Here is an 18128-nt window from a genome sequence, read left to right as displayed (position 1 = left end):
GGTAGAGCCGATTCAGCCAAGGGGCAGCGTTTGGTATGTGCAAGGAGACAAGCCTCCTGAGTTGTGTCTCAGGCTTTCACTGTCACATAGTGTGGCTTCAGGCAAAAGCCTACCACAGGTGGGGACTGGAGTCCATGATTTATAAGCACTAGCTACTAGAGCTTATGACTCAGGGGCCAGGCTAGAGAAGATGCGGTCCCCTTTCCACCCAAAATTTGGAGGAGGTGGATAGGGACTGGATGCCCTAGCAGAGCAGCCTGGGTCGAAGGACCAGGGAGCTGAAGGGTTTGGGCAGTGTCCTGACGGGGCGGGGCAGGGGAGGAGGGTTCAGGGCATGCTAGTCTTTGATTGGCTGTGCTGCCCTTCGCTCCGCCCCATGGCCTATAAGACGCACCCGCGGCTGCCTTGGCGCTAGTGTGGGGACTACGGCCGCGTCTCTCTCTGTTTTGAGGCCTCCATCCTTCCCAGCGTGGGGGACAGCCGGCCAGACCCGCGGACCTACTGCTGCGGACCGCCGGGGGGCGGGGGATGCCGGGCTGCCGCATCAGCGCCTGCGGCCCGGGGGCCCAGGAAGGGTCGGCGGAACCGGGGTCCCCATCGCCGCCGCCCGGGGAGCGCCTATTCTCCCCTCAGCCCCCGTCCCCAACTCCGACCTTGACCCCGACCCCGGCTCAGGCCTCACCGCAGCCCGAAGTGGCCCAGGAGTCGGCGGGCTCGGCCGAGGGGCAGGAGCTGCAGCGCTGGCGCCAGGGCGCTAGCGGGGGCGCGGGGCGCACCGGGCCGGCAGGGGGCGCGGGCGGCGGCCCGGTCGCGGCGGCGGCGGCAGGGGGCCGCGCGCTTGAGCTGGCCGAAGCGCGGCGGCGACTGCTGGAGGTGGAGGGCCGCCGGCGCCTGGTGTCGGAGCTGGAGAGCCGCGTGCTGCAGCTGCACTGCGTCTTCCTGGCGGCCGAGCTGCGCCTGGCGCACCGCGCCGAAAGCCTGGGCCGCCTGGGCGGCGGCGTGGCGCAGGCCGAGCTCTATCTGGCGGCGCACGGGTCACGCCTCAAGAAGGGCTCGCGCCGCGGCCGCCGCGGCCGCCCGCCCGCGCTGCTTGCCTCTGCGCTCGGTCTGGGCGGCTGCGTGCCCTGGGGCGCCGGGCGCCTGCGGCGGGGCCACTGCCCCGAGCCCGATTCGCCCTTCCGCCGGAGCCCGCCCCGCGGCCCCGCCTCCCCCCAGCGCTGACCTCCGCGCCGGGACCTCTGGCCACCCCGACAGGCCATCGCCGAGGTGCCGACCGACGGATTGTGGACGCCGGCTGGATGGACGGCGTCACCGACGCGGATGGACAGATTGCCCGACCCCAGGAGGAGACAGTCGGGGGGCCGAGGGCCCAGTAAAGAAGGCTAAACTGAGGTGCGGTCTTAGCGGCTGGTGTATCCGTGGGGCGGGGCGGGGCGGGGCGGGGCGGTGCAAGGCTCCAGACCTTAGGGCTTCTGGAGTCCGCTGGGTCCTTAATAAAGCTGTCCGCTCTCTGTTGCCGCCACTCCCAGACCTCCGGCGGAATGAGGTAGTAGCACCAAGTCCCCATTATAGAGTTGGACAAATGGAGGCTGCTCAGATCCCAGAAGGGGTTTGCCAGCAAACTTTTACCTGTTGGAGCCTCCTGCACTGACGCAGCACCCCACCCTCACCTTCCACCAGCGCTGCATTTCCTGGGTCCCTTGGGGCTGTAAGAAGAGTCTTGCCCTTGAGGCTGCTGCTTTCTGGCACTACCCTCCGGGAGCCCAGAATAATGAGGCCCCAGGATGGGGTGGGGGCTGGCACAGCGATGTACCTCTGAGTTCTCCTCTCCTAAGCCCCTGTTTCCCATTCGGGGAGATGGAATCCCAGAGAGGCTATGGATTTGCTCCCATCATACTTATACTTAGGACCTTCCACTTCTAGGAGACAGGTCTTTTCTCAGGCCCTCATGCAGCTTCGCTAAGAGTACAGTCTGACTCAGATGACCAGGGTGGGGTGTTTGGTGACTGCCTGAAGCTTTGCCGGCTCTCCTAGGGGCTCCCTCTCAACCTGTCACTAAGATGGCTCTGCCAGGGATGGAGCCAGGTGACATCCTTTAACAGGCCCCAGGGGGGCAGGTATGTCATTGGCTTCTAGATTCTAGAAAGTGGGGCCTTAAAGGGCCAGACCTGAAATGAGATCTGTTTCTCTTCCTTTCCATGCACCCTTTAGGCCCCCCGTTCCCCTGCCCCACTCAGCTGTGAACGGCCTGGCTGCTGCTTTGCTGCTCACTGGCTGAGTTGACTGCAGCCTCACTTATCAGTCTGTGATGTGGGTATCTTCACCTCTTGGAAGGGTTGTAGTGAGGTTAACACAGGGCAGAGGTCTGTCTTTTTCCATAAATCATGGAAGAATGTTTTATTCTCTTATATCACACCTAGAAACAGGCACTGCTTTTGCTGACGGAGCCTAGGAGCTGATTTAAAGTCCTCATTTTACGGAGTGGCAAGGTCAGCTAGGGACAGAACTAGGTCCTAGGCCTGTGTGTGTCCTTCTCGCAGTTTCTGTCTGCTGTCCAGGGGCAGGGGCTAGATAGAACTGGTGTCAGCTTGTCTGCCGTGTGACCTAGAACAACTCTGCCCTGTCTTTGGGCCAGTTTCCTCAGTCCTTCTCTGAATGTAGCTGTCCCTCCTCATGTCAGGGCTTAGGAATGGCGAGAAGAGTGTAGGATGAGATAATTAAGAGTCACAGGAATCTGGTGTAATCCCAGAGTCCTCAGGATCAGGTGCACTGCTCTGAAAGGCAGAGACCCAGGGGCCCTCACCTGTCCTTCCCCCAGCTAACTCTTCCTATCCCCAGACCAAACTTTTTGCCTGGCTTCTCAGCTAACAGCCAGGACTTCCTGAACCCATTCTTAGGTGGGGAAGGGAAGTCCAGGAGGAGGTCTCACAGACTCTGAGAGCTTGTGGACTGGGAGAGCAGTGAGGGGCCCTGGCATCCTCTGGCCTCCCCAGAGAGAGAGGACCTTCCAAAGCTACTTGGTCAGTTGGGGTCTAGAGGCCCAGAAAGGACAAGGACTCCCTGGAGGTGACACACTGAGGAGCTCAGGCTTCAGTGCTGGGCTGCAGCCAGGACTGATTGTTTTCTGGGTTGCATGGGAGAGGGACACTTGGTCCAGAGAAGCTTTTAGCTAATGGTGTAAAGTGCTCTGTGTCACCACAATTTTGCCTTTCTCTGGGATTTATTGGTAATCAGCTTTGTCCTGATTTTGGTGTGGGGGGGGCGGGGCGGGTAGGGAATTAGAGATGGCTCTTGCTGGAGAAAGTGGTATATGTAGGAAATGGAGATTGGTCCTAGTGTCACAGGCAGCTCTGTCCCCTCCCTCCACTTCCAGATGTCCCACGCTTCTCACTAAGGGCCTCGGCCAGGGCACACAGTGTTCAGTGACTTGAACCCCAGCTCTTGGTTCAGTGCTCTGTCCACTACTCCTCAGCCAGTTAATAAAAGTCACCTTCCCACCACTGTCTGGCCCACCCAGGGCCCCTCTAGAAGGCTTCATATTCTCCTCAATCAACAAACATTGATCTCTGCTCAGTCCAGGGGCTCAAGAAGTAGCCCTGAATCAGAGGGTCTCTGTTTTCAAGGACTCGTGTCTCTCAGCCCTCTTCTAGGCAGCCTGCCCTGGCCATGTTGGAGGGCTGTTTTTAGGCCTTCACAAGTAACTATAGCCCCTGGTTATATACTGCATCCCCACCCTGCATGGCTTCCTGAACACTTTCTAGATGGCCCAGCATTCTAGCCCTGGGGACTGGGCTGAGTACAGGGGATCCTGGGGGATCTGTGCCCTGAGGACACTGATTGCCACCAGTGCATCTGGAATGTCAGCTGAGGGAAGTGAGGGGCTGGAAGACCAGTTCAGGGTTTTAGTCAGGCCCTGCCCCTCCCCTGGATGAGCCCTTTCGCTCTCTTGGCTGGTCCCTGACAAGTGAGGCGCCTCTGGGCGGCGCCACCAGAGGGCAGTGTGGGCTGCTTCTCCGGGCGTGCGGGCAAGGCCTGGAGCAGGGTGGGAACCCACAGTGTCCCCGCCTCCAGCCAGCCTCTTCCCTTGTTGCCCAGGCTTTGAGCTTTAAAGGTCTGGCAGAATGTGTGGGTACTGGTGGTCACTTAGAGAAGGGGCGGGCCTCTGACCTCAGAGGGAAGGACCATCAGGAAAGAGTTTCTTGGAGAGAGAGGTTGCCCCTGTTGGCTGTCACCGTCTGAGTAAAAGCCCAGAGTAGTTCACTCCTCCCAGATTTGTTACCCTGATAATTGATCAGAACACCCCACCCTGCCGCCGCCCCCACCGCCACCTGGGAATCAAGGTGGCTTCCTAGAGATTAGGCTGAAGCGACAGTTCACAGCTAAAGTGCTCCAGGCCTGCAGTGGGCAGTCTCTAGGAGGCTCCCTTCCCCTAACAGCCAGGTCCCTGGAGAAAAACCCAGGGTCCCAGTCTTCTCCGAGCTGAAGGAGAAGCAGAGCCTTTACCTCCTCCCATGCTTTACAGCCAGCACGGGAGGAGGTATTTGGGAAAGCTGGGAGATCCCCAGCCTATTTCTTCCCACATTAGACCTTGACCGCACGCTGGCTAGGAGTGATGGGGGAAGGGACTCCTTGGTTGTGGCATAATATATTAACCACCACCTCTATGTCAGGCACTGTGCTAAGCACTTTACACCCATTATCTCTTTCAGTCCTCCCAGCTACTCTGCAAAGTAGGAGTTAGCCCCATTTCCACAGATGAGGAAACTGAGGGTCAGGGGGGGCAGGTGGCTTGCCCAAGGACATAGAACCTCTGAGTGGGGGACACCTTAAACATTAGGCTATGTGGCTTTTCATTTATCAGGCTAATGAGGGCTCCATTTATCAGGCTAATGAGGGTTTCTGAACTCTCACCCTTTGAGTCTGGGTACAGTGAACCCTGGTCCTTGGTTCTGGGGAGGGATGTGATCAGACATTGGAGGGGTGGCAGAAGGTGGCATCTCTGGGCACACCCCCAGAGGCTGGCTCCCCTGCTTGGTTGTCTGGGCTTTGGGGGTAAGTCAGGCTGAGTCAGCACACCTGGCTTCAGGCAAGGGCAGGCCAAGGATGCTCAGGGCCTGGGCTTGCCTTGGAGGCTGCCTCCTCTCCCTGCATACGTGGGCTGGCGTGTTTGCTGCCAAGGAGAGCAAAGAGACTGGGATGGCAGAGGAAGAGGGTGACAGGCTCCATGGTGGGGCAGAAAGTGTCCCGTCTTAGAACTAGACAGACCTGGGATTTAGTCCTGACCTGGAGCTTCTCAGCTGGGAGACTTTGGGCAAATGACTTCCCTTCTCTGAGCCAGTTTCGTGTGTGTGTGTGTGTGTGTGTGTGTGTGTGTGTGTGTGTGTGTGTGTGTTTTATGGGGAGTTAGGGAGGAGATTATTTCTGAGTATTAAATGAGAGGTCACACTGAGTGCCTAGCACATAGAGGAGGTCTGTAAATGTTCGGTGGAGCCAACCTACCTAGCCCAGGAGGAGCTGCCAGGACAGAGCCCCCAGGCAGTGTGGGCCTTTGCTTCTCCAGAGCATCGCCATATCAGGCATCCCTGGAACAGTCCCCCTTCTCCCCCCCATGACAGTCCCTGAGGAGCTCCATAAGGGAAGAGGTGGAGGAGGGGGCAGGCTTTTTATCCCAGGAACATTCCATTCCAGCTGCTCAGACCAGTGGGGATCCCAGCCAAGGACAGAGGCCCGAGGGAGCTCACCCCAGGAGCCCCCACCCCTTCCAGGGTAGGAGCGAGTGGAGCCTGATTCCAAAATATTGCCCCTGCACCTTCTCTCCACAATGGCCCCTCTAAAGGAAGTAGATGTCGAAGGGTTTGGGTGGGGCTGGGTGGCTATGGGAGAGACAGTTAAAGCTCTTGAAATTATTCTTTCCAGCTCCTCCCAGCTCCTCAGAGCCTCGACTCGATCTGACTCCTGGATTCTGCGCCTTCCCTGGGCACCTCCTTCAGGAAGACTCCTCTCATTGACCCTACACAAGCATGGCACTCTCCTCGCTTCACAGTGGCAAGGGGCTGGATTCTGGGGAAGTTGCCGATACTATGAACTTCTCTATATATGCTGCATTTGACTTTGGCTTACACTGTACAACTGAAGATGTTACGACAAGTCCTTGAGACGCAGTCAGATCGTTTAAGAGTGCAGCAAAGCTTTCCAATGTGAAAGGGAAAAGGATCTCTTTTAGAAATGTCATCATTCTTTAACAAGTCACAGTGCAGCTGGGGTCCCCATTTTGGTAGATGCTGTTGCTTCTCAGTCTAACAGCACCAGGAGGCCTGTTTGAGGGGAAACATTGCTGTGAGCAATCCCTCAGTCCCCCTCATTCACCGTCCTTGCCCTCTCCAGGTGGGCATGTGCCTGCGGCCCCTCAGAAAGGTAATGGGCTGCTGGCTCCCGGGGGACACGCCTGTTTCTCAGGAAGAGGCGTTGGCAACATAATTCTAAGTTTTAAATGAAAAAAGGGAGCACATTTATTCAAATATCCTGATGGTAGAGGGAAGGGGGCCACGCTGACTCACACAGAACCCAGAACTTGTAGAGTTCCGCAAAATGAACGCATATAGGGTCAGTTCCTTGATGTATACATTCAGGAAGAATAAATCTCAGCGATGTGAGACAAGCACGCGTGGTTTTGAGGTTTACTCTCTGAGTGGCGTTGCCGCCTTTCCTTTTTGTGTGTCTGTCACGGCTCTTTAAGCTGGCAGTTCCGTGAGCAGCTTCTGTTTAGTTTCGTTTGGCAATCTGGGCCTGCTTACTGATTTGTAGGCTGACTTCTCCCTTGACCTGGCTCAAAGTTGACCCTCTTTATGGAGTCTTCCCCAAATAAGGATGTGTTGAGGAAACTACACACAAAGGGGTGCGAGCGCGTTTGCCATAACATGGCAGCATGGTGATCCGTGGAGGATTGTGTGTGACCGTGCTGGTGAATGGATGGACCTGTCTGTCACTCAGGCTCCCAGCAGGAGACACAGCACCCTCAAACTGGGCAGAGACTTAAAAAGGGACTATTTCCAAAGATGGGGGCTGGGCTTAAGAAACTAACAAGGTTTATGCAGCTCTCCAGGGCTAGCAACAGGGAGAAGCCATTACAACTCCTGGGCCTGAAGGGGTAAGAGAGGAGAGGGGAGGGGAGGGGAGGGCACACGGACCCGGAGAGTGCAGCTGTGTGGAGAGGGCCCCTGAAGGGAGCAGTGGTCTCTGGTTGAGAGATGTAGGCAACCACGGTGACCTGATGGGAAGGGAGCAGGGGGAATAAACACCTTATTCTCCTCCTCCCTCCAGTATCTCCTGCTGGGGACTCTCATTGGCTGAACCCAACAGAGAGGTAGGGAACAAGGGGGCCATTGATGCACAGTCCGTAGAGGTCAGCCTCCCAAGGGCACAGAGCCTGAAGAAGGGCGGAGAGTGGGACTGGAAGGGCTGACATATGCAACTGCCTGAGGGCATTATCTTCCATTCCCTAACGTTCACTGCAAGGCTTTTTCTCCCTCTGGAGCTCCCCCCACCCACCATGGGTCACAGCGGGAGAGTGGACTGTTGCTTGGAGAGCACTGTGGGTTTGGGGATGGGGGATGGGTATTTACTCCCTCAGCCTTCCCCTCTCTGGCTCTGATTCCCAGTTCTTGATTCCTTCCTGTCCTGGCATCTTAGATGGCTGCAGGAACTGGCCATGAGAGAACAATGCCAACCACTGAGTCAGTGTTTTTTTCACACCCGGAAACACTACACCTCTCCCAAACACACCCCCGGGCACACCTGCTGCCACATGGGCCTCTGACATAGTCACCACAAGCCATGGTTGGTGTCACAGTTGCATTAAGAAAATGTACAAACTTGGCAAACAGTAATGCAAACTCTTTTTCTGTCACATGTATCTACAGGAGACATACTGTCACGCTCATCCATGTGAAATCAGAGTGTAGGATGGTGCAGGGGTTAACAGCAACGGCTCTGGGGGCAGACAAACCTCTGACCTCTCTGGCATCAGTTTCCTTGTCTGTAAAATGGAAATTCTTGCTCTTCTCTCGTGGAGATGTTGGGAGGGTGCACTGAGAGGGTGTGGTTGGGGAGAACTTAGCAAAGTGATAGTTGTTAGTGGGAAACTCCTGTCTCCCAAGCCTCATGGGGAACGCACGCGCCTGCACAAGGTCAGCAGGACACCATCAGGCGCGTGTGCCCTTCCCCAGACACACCTGCCGGGAGCATCTGTACATTGACAAGTCCCCTCCGCCCAGAATGCTCTTTCCCCAGACATCCGCATGGCTTGCTTCACACTGTCTTTAAGTCTTTGTCCAATCAAATGTCACCCTTTAAAGGAGGTTCACCCTTTTTAAAATTGCAAACCCAGCACTTCCAATCCCTTACCTTGCTATGTATATTTTTAGCCATTGCTGACCTTCTAAGACTATATAATTTAGTTTATTTTCTTTCTACCCCTTTAGAATGTAATCCTCACAAGGGTAGGGATCTTGGTCCTTTGTTTGCTGATGTGTTCCCACCCCTTGAGGGGTGGCTGGCACACGTGGGCTGAATCCAGTGCACACATGCGTGTGCCGTGGCTTTCTGGCTCTCTCCCCTCTGAAACGAGCACGTCCAGGTGAACCCCACTCCCCACCCCAACAAGCTAAGCCTGTGTGCTTACATTGGGAGCATTCCCCTCATGCCCAAAGCAGGAGCTGGGACCAATTTAGTCCCCCCATCCCAGGACCCTAGTTGGGTAGGCACGGCCAGCGTGGGGTGGGAGGCTGCTTTCGGTCACCAAGCACAGCAAGCCTTTCCACTCATCCTTCCAGCCATTCTGAGCCCAGCAGGGACCCAGTGAGCAGGTGAGATGGCTGGACTCACCCAGCTGACGAGGGGCCTCCTCTGCGGCCTTGTTTTTTCCACCCTGGCTGGAACCATCAAAGCCAGCACTTCAGAGGCCACTAATGAGGCTGAATATGTTAAGGACTTTGCAACCCTTGGATCAAAGAGGCTGGGTAAACAGTGGGCAGCATCCAGGCCTGTGAGTGGCTGATGCCCTGAGGCATCAGCCTGCTTGAGAGCTTATGGCTGGTAGCTGGCACTCACTCCCAGACAGGCCCCAGATGCGTTTGGAAAGGAGAGTCCCTACCCCTCCAGGGGACCTGCTTAGGGCAAGCCAGAGTATGTCCATCAGCAGTAGGGGGTGAGAGAGGAAGCTGGAGGATTGAGGGAAACTTTCCCAGCAAGGAGGCCAAGCCTCCGCTCTGGCTCTGAGGGTCCTAGAAGCCTCCCAGTCCCAGCTGCCACCACTAGGGGGTGGGTCTCCAGTCCAGACTCACCCTGCTGGTTCTCCACCTGCTTCCTGGGAAGGGTTAGGGAAGGGTGAGCAGGGCTGGGGTCAAGCAGCCCTGAGCACTGGAGTGTGAGGCCAGGTCCAGGGTCATTAGGACTCCAGGTAGGAAACTTTGAAATATTTGCTCTTTAGCAAGAGACTTGCTGAGGTGATGTCCAGGGGCAAGTCACACCTGTGTGGACAGGGGCTCCTAGGACAGTTGCCAAGCTGGGCTGGTGCTGGGGGAAGGAGGAGCATTCCCCAGCTACAGCCCAGGACTCAGACCCTGCCCTCCAAATGTCTCCTCTCGCCACATGTCCCCTCCTATAATACAAGCCAGACTCAGGCTGGGGGAAGCAGCCACAGACCCCACAGACTGTGGAAGGTCCTTCTCCCAGGAGAAAGCATGGTACTAGGTTCAGTGTAGACAATCTTTATTGGCAGGTGTTAAGAGTGCTAAATAGTAGCAAGTACAGAGGGATGGGAAGGGAAGCGGGGCGTGGCTCTCCTCCCCCATGTAAGGACTCTGTAACCAGGCCAGTGGGGTGGGAGCACTTGACTGTGGCTACTTTGGACCCAGCACCCTCTGGAGAACAAGCTCCCAGGCAGGAGGGCTCCTCAGGACATGGGGGAAGGGAGCTGTACCCCAGCAGGGGCATGGGCTGTGTCCCACCCCAGGCTGCTTAGTTCCTGTCCACCGCACACCTCAACCAACAGCTTGGGGTAGAGGTGTTAGGGGACTGAGCTAAACCTATCCCTTTCCAAACCTATCTGCCTCATGCCTCAGTTTCCCTCCTCCTAGTTAGTGGCCCAGCCCAACCCAAAGTGAGTAGTTCCCATAACATACCATATTTTAGCCACTGTGTGGGCTGCAGGCCCTCGGAGGCTGCTGGTTCCACTGTGGGCTGGCCCTACCCAAAAAAGGCCCCTTCTAGGCCACAGAAATCAACCTGAGATGACTGGCATTGAAGCTACCATCCCAAACATTCTTTGTCTCCTGAAGGCAATTGACCCCCAAGACGAATTTCCCCTGCACCCCACAATCATGCTGGTCCAAAAGTGTAGTGCAAATAACCAAAAGGTCCATTTACCAAGAATCTAAGCTTGGCCTTCAGCCCACAGGGGCTTCACTCGGGGGAGGAGTCTGGTCTGTTCAGTTTAAGGCCCAACGCTGCAGCAGTGCTGGGCTACCTGGCACAGGCTGCCTGTCTCTGGTCATGTTCTCCATGCACTTCTGGAGGCCCCACTCCATCTGCAGAGGTCTAGTCCTTTCTGGCCAGGGTCTGAGTCAGTTACAAGGCAGCCAGGTGGGATAGGAGGCGTGGGCCCGGGACAGCAGAGGCTGCACGGGGGTCACATAGTAATTGACAGTGGTGGGCACGACCCCATCAGGGACTGGGGAGCGCCAGGCCAGGGAGGCCATGGCCGCCGGGCCCTGCTCAGCCAGCGCCTGGAGCGCCAGCGTGGCGATGAGGGCCAGTGTCTGGCGGCGCTCATGGCTCATGAGGCACACTGTGCTCTCGTTGACCACCCGGTGCAGCGTCACCAGGCAGGCGTAGCGGCGCGCCGAGTCGGCCCCGCTGAAGTGGGCCTCGAGGTAGCGCTCCAGCATGCGCTGCTGCTCAGCCAGGTCCGGGAAGTCGATGAAGAAGCGGGAGCACATGTAGCGCTGCAGGGCGCTCACGTCGGTGCTGGGCCGCGGCCGTAAGCCCCGCACCAGCAGGTGGCAGTACTTGAGGAGGCCGCCCCCTCGGATCTCTTCGGGACTGCGTGTGGCGATGATGCGGTGCCGCAGGTGGTCCAGGGCCTCTGCGAAGTCCCCATACAGGCTCTCGCCTGTCACCGTGGGGTGGAAGGCCTCGGACATGGGTGTGGAGGAGCACTGGCTGAAGAGCAGCAGGGAGTCCAGGAGGATCTGGAAGGAGTCTATGCTAAACTCGAATTGGCGCCTGACCGAATCCACGAACTTGAGCTCCACGTTCTTACCGCTCTTGTTGGACAACGAGATGAGGCTCCAGCGGTCCGTGTCTGTGCACACTTTCACCAGCTTCTGCACATAAGCCTCCTTGAGTGTCAGGGGTGTGATCTTGGCCCGGCTCACGCCGGCCGGCAGGAAGTCCAGCAGGCAGGCCAGCACCACCTCTTTGGTCAGCTGGAAAGACGCCTCGCTGCGCAGGTCCACGCGGAACACCAGGTCCAGGTCCTTGTAGCCCAGGCCACTCTCGGGGTGCAGCACATGGCTGGCGGCCGAGCCGTGCAGCCGCACACCGTGCACGCGCAGTCCCTGCTCCTCCAGGCTGCTGCGGACAACCTGCAGAGGGGATGGCAGGAGGGAGAGGTATCAGCGACCTGGGCCCCTGGGGTCCGCTGTGGGCTTCCACGTAATAATCACAGTGACATCAACCGCTGTTGACCACTTATCAGCTGTTGTGCCTTTGGAAAATCATTTAATTCTCTTAGCCTAAGCCTCTATTTCCTAATCTAGAGAGTGGCCCGTTTGGAGGAATGACTCAGCAATAATGATAACACAGACGTGCATAGAATTTACTAAATGCCAGGTCCTGATCTAACCACTTTATACATTAGGATATAAACTCACGTAAATCTTACAGTGACTCTATGAGGTGGGTATTATTACTCCCACTCTACAGATGGAGAAATGGAAGCACAGAGGGGCCAAGTAACTTGCCCAAAGTCACACAGCTGGTGAATGCAGAGCTGGGAATTAAACTCAGAGTTCATGTCTTAACCAGTATGCAATTCCACCTCTCTAAAACTTCAAGTAAAACACTTCGTTTTGTGCCAGACATGATGCAAACTGCTCAAATGTGTTGGGAATGTAACTGGCCATTCATGTGCATTACTACATTAATGCTCACAATAATCCTGTTTGAGTATTATTACTCCAATTTACAGATGGGGGACCTGAGGCACAGAGAGGTCATGTCCAAAGTCAGAGAGTAGTCGGGCTGAGACTAGAACCCAGGACAGTTGGATTCTCAAGTCCATGCGTGCTCTTTTGACTATGACACATTCATCTATCTTTACAAGGACACAGTGAAGCAAATATTAGACTAATTTTACAGATGAGGAAACTGAGGCTTATAGTGGTAAAACACTTAAGGCTCAGAGAGGAAGCCATTCAGAAATGGCAGGGCTGGAAGCTGAAACCCAAACTCTTTCTGCTCTTGGGTGAGGGGATGGGTCAAAATCCCTGGACCCGGACATTCAGTGTTCTCAGCAGCCCAGAGTACTTCACACACCGAAAGTGACCAGGCAGCATTCTTACCCTGAGCGATTCTGCAACCCCGCCTTGCTGCCAAGTCAGCTCCAGACCCGGCTGCTCTTCAGGCCTCCCAGGGAGTTACTACAAAGAATGCACGTCAGTGCTGAGGAGGCAAGCTGCAGTGGGGCAATCTGAGGCGGGCGGCTCCCTCCAGAAAGCTTCCAGGAGGAGGACCCTGACTAGGGGAAGGTATTATCATGGCTATGGGGGTGGAAGCATCTGGCCCTCAGGGACCTGCAGGGCCAGGCAGCTGGGGCAGGGGAAGAGGAATATTGGCTCGGCACCTACTGGGTGCCAGGCATTGGACCTTCTTACCAGAATCTATGGGGAATAGAGCTTTAAAATCTCCCAGTTATAGATGGGGAAACTGAGGAGGGAAGTTACCTGCCCACGATCACCCAGAGGTGATCCAGGTATGGCTGACTCCAAAGTCTATCTTCTTTCTACCACATTACCAACCCAGGGTTTGGAAGGAGCAGAGGCCAGAAAGCAGGGTTCTAATCCTCTCTCCCTTTCAAAGTTTCAAAATGAGGGCAACCCTCCAATCACGGAAGCCCAGGGCCAGAGTAGCTACGGAGCAGGTGGGCAGGGGTTGGGGAAGCCTGGCCAGGCAGACGGGGGAGGCTGGAAGTAAGGGGCCAGTTGTTGCAGTCCAGCCTGTGGGACTTCTAACCCACACTCTGGCAGCTGGCAGCTGTGCCCATGTAGGCCAAGGGGAGAACTGGGCCAAAGACTTTGTCCTAAGGACCCTGGCAGACCTGCAAAGTAGACCAGCCCCCTCTCCAAGTCCCTTTAGAGCTGACTGGGCCTTACTCAGTGCCAGCTCCTGCCCCCAGGCTGATGCCCACCCTAGGGCATGGCATCTGGCCTGGTGAGTAGGTAGGAGTACCCTTGTTAAATCGCCTGTGTCAGGCCGTGGGGCCGGCCATGCCAGCCAGCCAGCCAGCGGCTGTTGTCTCTTTCCCAGGTGTGACTACAGCCAGCTTGGCAGGCAGTCCCCAGATAGATACCACCACACCCAAGGACTGCAGGGCAGCTTGGAGCCTCCTGAATCAGACTTTCCAGCCATGGAGGGGGCAGTGGCTGCACCTTCCTTTCTTCTGTACCAAGGCCCTCCCCCAAACCACTCTGCTCCCAGGCTGCTGCTGAGACCTGCAGGGAGACCATAGGTGCTGTCAGCCAGCAGGCTTACGAAACTTGAATCCAGAGCCACTCTCTAGCTGCAGCTGGAGAGATCAGAGTCTAATTCAATCCTCTGGACCCAGAGAGGGCAAAGGACTTGTTTAGGGTCACACAGCCAATAAGTGGCTAAACTTAATTAAAACCAGTCCAGGAGCAGGGGGCCTCCTACAGGAGAGTGGGTCCCTCTAGCCCAGGGACAAGCAAGAATAGCATCTCTAACTGCCCAGATCACTGTTGTAGGAAAATCTCGTGGGGGTAGAGAGGTAGAAAGGTTCCAATTCTTGAACCATCGGACAACTCAGCACTAGTGAGAAGCCCAAAATCAACAACCAGCACCTCCCACCACACACACACACACACACACACACACACACACACACACACACAAAACCAGTACCTCCACCCCCCGCCACATACACACACACACACACACAACCAGTACCTCCACCCCCCGCCACATACACGCACACACACACATACACACAAAACCAGTACCTCCACCCCCCGCCACATACACACACACACACACAAAACCAGTACCTCCACCCCCCGCCACATACACATACACACACACACACAACCAGTACCTCCACCCCCCCGCCACATACACACACACACACACACACACACACACATACACACACAACCAGTACCTCCATCCCCCGCCACATACACACACACACACACATATCGCAATAGTTTGTGAAGCTGCCAGCTGCAGGTTCCTGCCAGGAGATGGACTTTCTTCACACCAGGTGAAGGCACCTGTTTCCTTTGGATTCTGGAAGCAGAAGGGGCGTTGGAGAGCAGTTCAACCCATCCCCATTGAACAAATAGGGACACTGGGCCCAGCAAAGGGAATTGACAACTGTCCAGGCCCTGAAGCCAGATGTCCAACCTCCCAGTCCAACTCTGAAGTCACCACTTCCCCCTCCCCACCACAGCCGGCAGCTCCCTGTTTTGTGATATTTCTGACCCTAGTCTAGGACAGTAGTACATTGTACTATTATCACATTGTAGAGTCAGCTCCTATTGACCGGCAGTCTCCCCCACCTGGCTGGAAGGCAGGGAGGCTGGGTCCCAGTCACATCCATGCCCCTAGTGTCCTGAACAGGGCCTGGCACAGAGCAGACACCAGTAAAGGCAGTTTGGACCATACTGATAGGGGCAGGGACTTCCCCTCCAGGGCAGTGCATGGTGCAGAGGTGTATTGCCGCACTGGGCTCATGCCTGAGACAATAGTCCTAGAGATACAGCATTTGGGGCCCCAAGGTTCACCTGACTGTCAAGGGGAGAAAAGCCTCAACTGGTTTCCTAATTACCCCATGACCTGTCAAGGGGAGAAAAGCCTCAACTGGTTTCCTAATTACCCCATGACAGTGGGGCAGCCAAGAAATGCCTCAGTGAGCACCACTGATGAGTCAGCCCTGGGGAATCTGTCCCCACCCCCTCCCATTCCTTGGGAGGGAGGGCGAGGTAATCCCCCAGCAAGCACCACTCCCCCTCCGTGGAAGCTAAGGCAGAAGGAGCAGGGTGGTGGCCTGCTTCACCTGGCTTGCATGGTTCACTTCCCCAGAAAGTTCATCTGCTGGCAGGAATATGCAGGAATTGTGGCTAGATTTTCTGGTTCCTTCTATCTGCTAACACCTAGAAGTTGAGTCTTGGGAACTGCGGAAGAGGTGGGAAAACCTTGAACCTGCAGTAACCGACTCCTGGGAAGACCCAAGATTCTCTGGGTTTGATTTTCCCCTCTAGGTAATCTTAGGCAGCTCGCTGCCCCTCTTGGGGCCTCAGCTTCCCCAGCTATAAAGTGCATACAATAATGACCATCTTCTGGTATTTCAGGGCATGACGGTGCCTGGGCTAACAGGTGAAAGAGCAATTTTAGGGTTGTTGAGAGTCAGGTAAAGGGAAGAGGGAGTCTGTGGAAGAGGAGAGAATTCTCTTCTGCTCCTCAGGAGAGAGGTGGGGCTTGGGGCCAGAGATTCGGCCCTCATTTCCAATCTTGGGGAGGGAGAGAAACACCTAAATTGGACACCTGATGTTGCCCTCCAGCATGCAGGCATCAGGTCTGGACTGGTGCTTAATCTCCTCCTGCCACAAGCCTACTTGAGAGGGAGTCCTTGCTGGAATTTCTCAGCTTTCCCACCTAGCGAGGGGGCTCTTGAGCCATGCGCTGTGGGAACACAGGACAGAGTCTGCTCCTAGAAACTTGAGAGAGGGAAGAGGTAGAGAGTGAGACCCGGGGATGACGATTTAGAGATGAAAAGAACTATTTTGGACTCAAGCATGTACATCTACCCACCCAGGGCTGCCTGGCATCTGTTGTCCCTGCAGGCGGGGTTGTTCTTCCTTCACGGCCAGGTCCCTCCCTATTTCCCACCCCTCTCCCAGCCAGGGCCTAGGTGTATGGTCCGAGCGGAATTGGGGCTCCTTAAGGGGCGGGGGACGGGAAAGTCAAGTGGGGAGAGAGTATGAGGTGCAGGGGGAGGAGGGTATGGACTACCATCAATGTCGTGCGATTTTGTTACAGCCCCTGTCCTTCTCTGAGCCTTGTTTTCTTAGCTTTCCAGCAAATCGAACAGACTCCGGGAGCCTCCCAGCCACGAGGGCCTCAGCCCCATATCCCCGCCCAGCGCCTCTCACCTGCACGATCTGCCGGGGCTGCACGCTCAGCGTGGGGAAGTTGCCGCGCCCATGAATGGGAATCGGTTCGCTCAGGAGCGCATCCAGCCGCTTCACCTGCGGCCAACTCAGCCCACTCAGGTGCCGTCCGAGGGAGGCCGATGCAGCCTCCGGGTCGGGGCCGCCGCCTGCCGGGGCGGCCGTAGCCACCGCCGAGGCCGCAGCGGTCTCCACCTGTGCAACCGCTTTGTCTGGGCTCTCCGCTCCGCTTTCTGAAGGCATCATTGGCCCGGCCCCGGGGCCCCGACGGCAGAAACCGGAGGGCGGTTAAAGGGAAGAGGGCAGGGAGAGCGGCTGGGCCGGGGCCAACGCGGAGGGCGCGGGGCCGGACGGCAGCGACAGCGAGGCAAACCCAGGGCACACCTCCGACGGCAAGGACCAACAGACTCTAAAGCTTGTGGCCTGCGGCCCAGCCGACTCTTATAGGCCGCGGGCGACACGCCCATTGGTCCCGGCTGCTGTCACACAGCGGGAACCGCCCCGCCTCTCGACGCTCCTACCATTGGTCAGCAGAGCTTTGCACGTGAGCCACTGGTCGCCAGGAAGATTCCGATTGGCTGAAAGGCACGCGCCTGCCCCGCCCCTCCTTCTCCGGCAGAATTCCCTCCTTTGGTCCTTAAAGAACTTCTCTTCTCCGTGATTGGCCCGGGCGGAAGGCAGCGCCTGGATTTAAAGGGACTGCGCCCTCCAGGGGCAGACGTTAGGGAAGTGACCTGTGGAGTTTGTAGCGGAGTCGGACCACCAAGATCCCCCCACCCCCACCCCCACCCCCGCTGGAAGGAATTTCGAAATCACCCGGCCTGGTGCTGGTCATACGCTATTTTCAGAAGGCCGGAGAGATTGTGCCACTTGTTCAACTCCACACAGTGCTCCTCCTGCTCTCCGTCAATCTTCCAGAGTTGAGAAAAGGTAACAAGCTTGTATACCGTGGAAGATACTCTTTTTTTTAATGTGACTTATTTGGAAATAGGGTCTTTAAAAACATTTTTATTTATTTTTGGCTGTGTAGGTCTTCGTTGCGGTGCGCGGGCTTCTCATTGCAGTGTCTTCAGTAGCTGTGGCTCGCGGGGTCTAGAGCGCAGGCTCAGTAGTTGTGGCGCACGGGCTTAGTTGCCCCGCGACATGTGGGATCTTTCCGGACCAGGGCTCGAACCCATGTCCCCTGCACTGGCAGGCGGATTCTTAACCACTGCGCCACCAGGGAAGCATAATAGTTTTAAACTGTACTCTCTTGAGTACATCACTGCCTGGCCAGCGTTAATGTTTTGGTTTAGGGGTGAGGAAACCTGCTCAGAGAAGGGGCCTGACTCTCTCAAGGTCACACAGCAGGTGAGACGGGGCCCTGGTGCTGAATCTGCGCTATGGAATCAGTGGGCGCATGCTCTTTCCACTACACTTGAGAGACCTAGGGCCTTCATGGGGCTGGAGGTTGGAGGGAAGCTGGAACTGGGGTGTTGGTCTTCTGGCAGGAGCTTCCTGGGTAGCTGGTGGAAGTCTTTCCTGCCAGCCTCTTACCTTTCTCAGGTCCTGTGTGACCTTGGGCAAGTCACTTAACCTCTCTAAGCCAGTTTCCTCATCTGCTCCAGAGAAGGGGCTCAATAATTTTTTTAAAAAATTTGACTTGATTATTTATAGTTGGCA

The 18128-nt window shown here is 56.4% G+C and overlaps 2 protein-coding genes across 2 annotated transcripts; one reads left to right on the top strand and one right to left on the bottom strand.

The window, feature by feature from the left end:
• Window positions 1-394: 394 nt before the first annotated feature.
• TRNP1 (TMF1 regulated nuclear protein 1) lies at window positions 395-6661 on the top strand. Its single transcript, XM_004266622.3, has 2 exons — window positions 395-1392; window positions 5917-6661. Exon 1 carries the CDS (start codon window positions 529-531, stop codon window positions 1219-1221), a length of 693 nt encoding a protein of 230 aa, XP_004266670.1. The 5' UTR covers window positions 395-528; the 3' UTR covers window positions 1222-1392; window positions 5917-6661.
• Window positions 6662-9751: 3090 nt separating this feature from the next.
• On the bottom strand, window positions 9752-16879 carry TENT5B (terminal nucleotidyltransferase 5B). The gene is made up of 2 exons (XM_004266621.2): window positions 16449-16879; window positions 9752-11645 (listed from the first exon to the last, which is right to left on the bottom strand). The coding sequence occupies exons 1-2, from the start codon at window positions 16710-16712 to the stop codon at window positions 10623-10625; spliced, it is 1287 nt and encodes a 428-aa protein (XP_004266669.1). The 5' UTR covers window positions 16713-16879; the 3' UTR covers window positions 9752-10622.
• Between the last annotated feature and the right edge of the window lie 1249 nt (window positions 16880-18128).

Source organism: Orcinus orca, chromosome 1 (genome assembly GCF_937001465.1).
Source record: "Orcinus orca chromosome 1, mOrcOrc1.1, whole genome shotgun sequence".
Lineage (NCBI taxonomy): Eukaryota > Metazoa > Chordata > Mammalia > Artiodactyla > Delphinidae > Orcinus > Orcinus orca.
The sequence above is the reverse complement of the archived record's forward strand: the minus strand, read 5'-3'. Positions and strand labels throughout refer to the sequence as shown.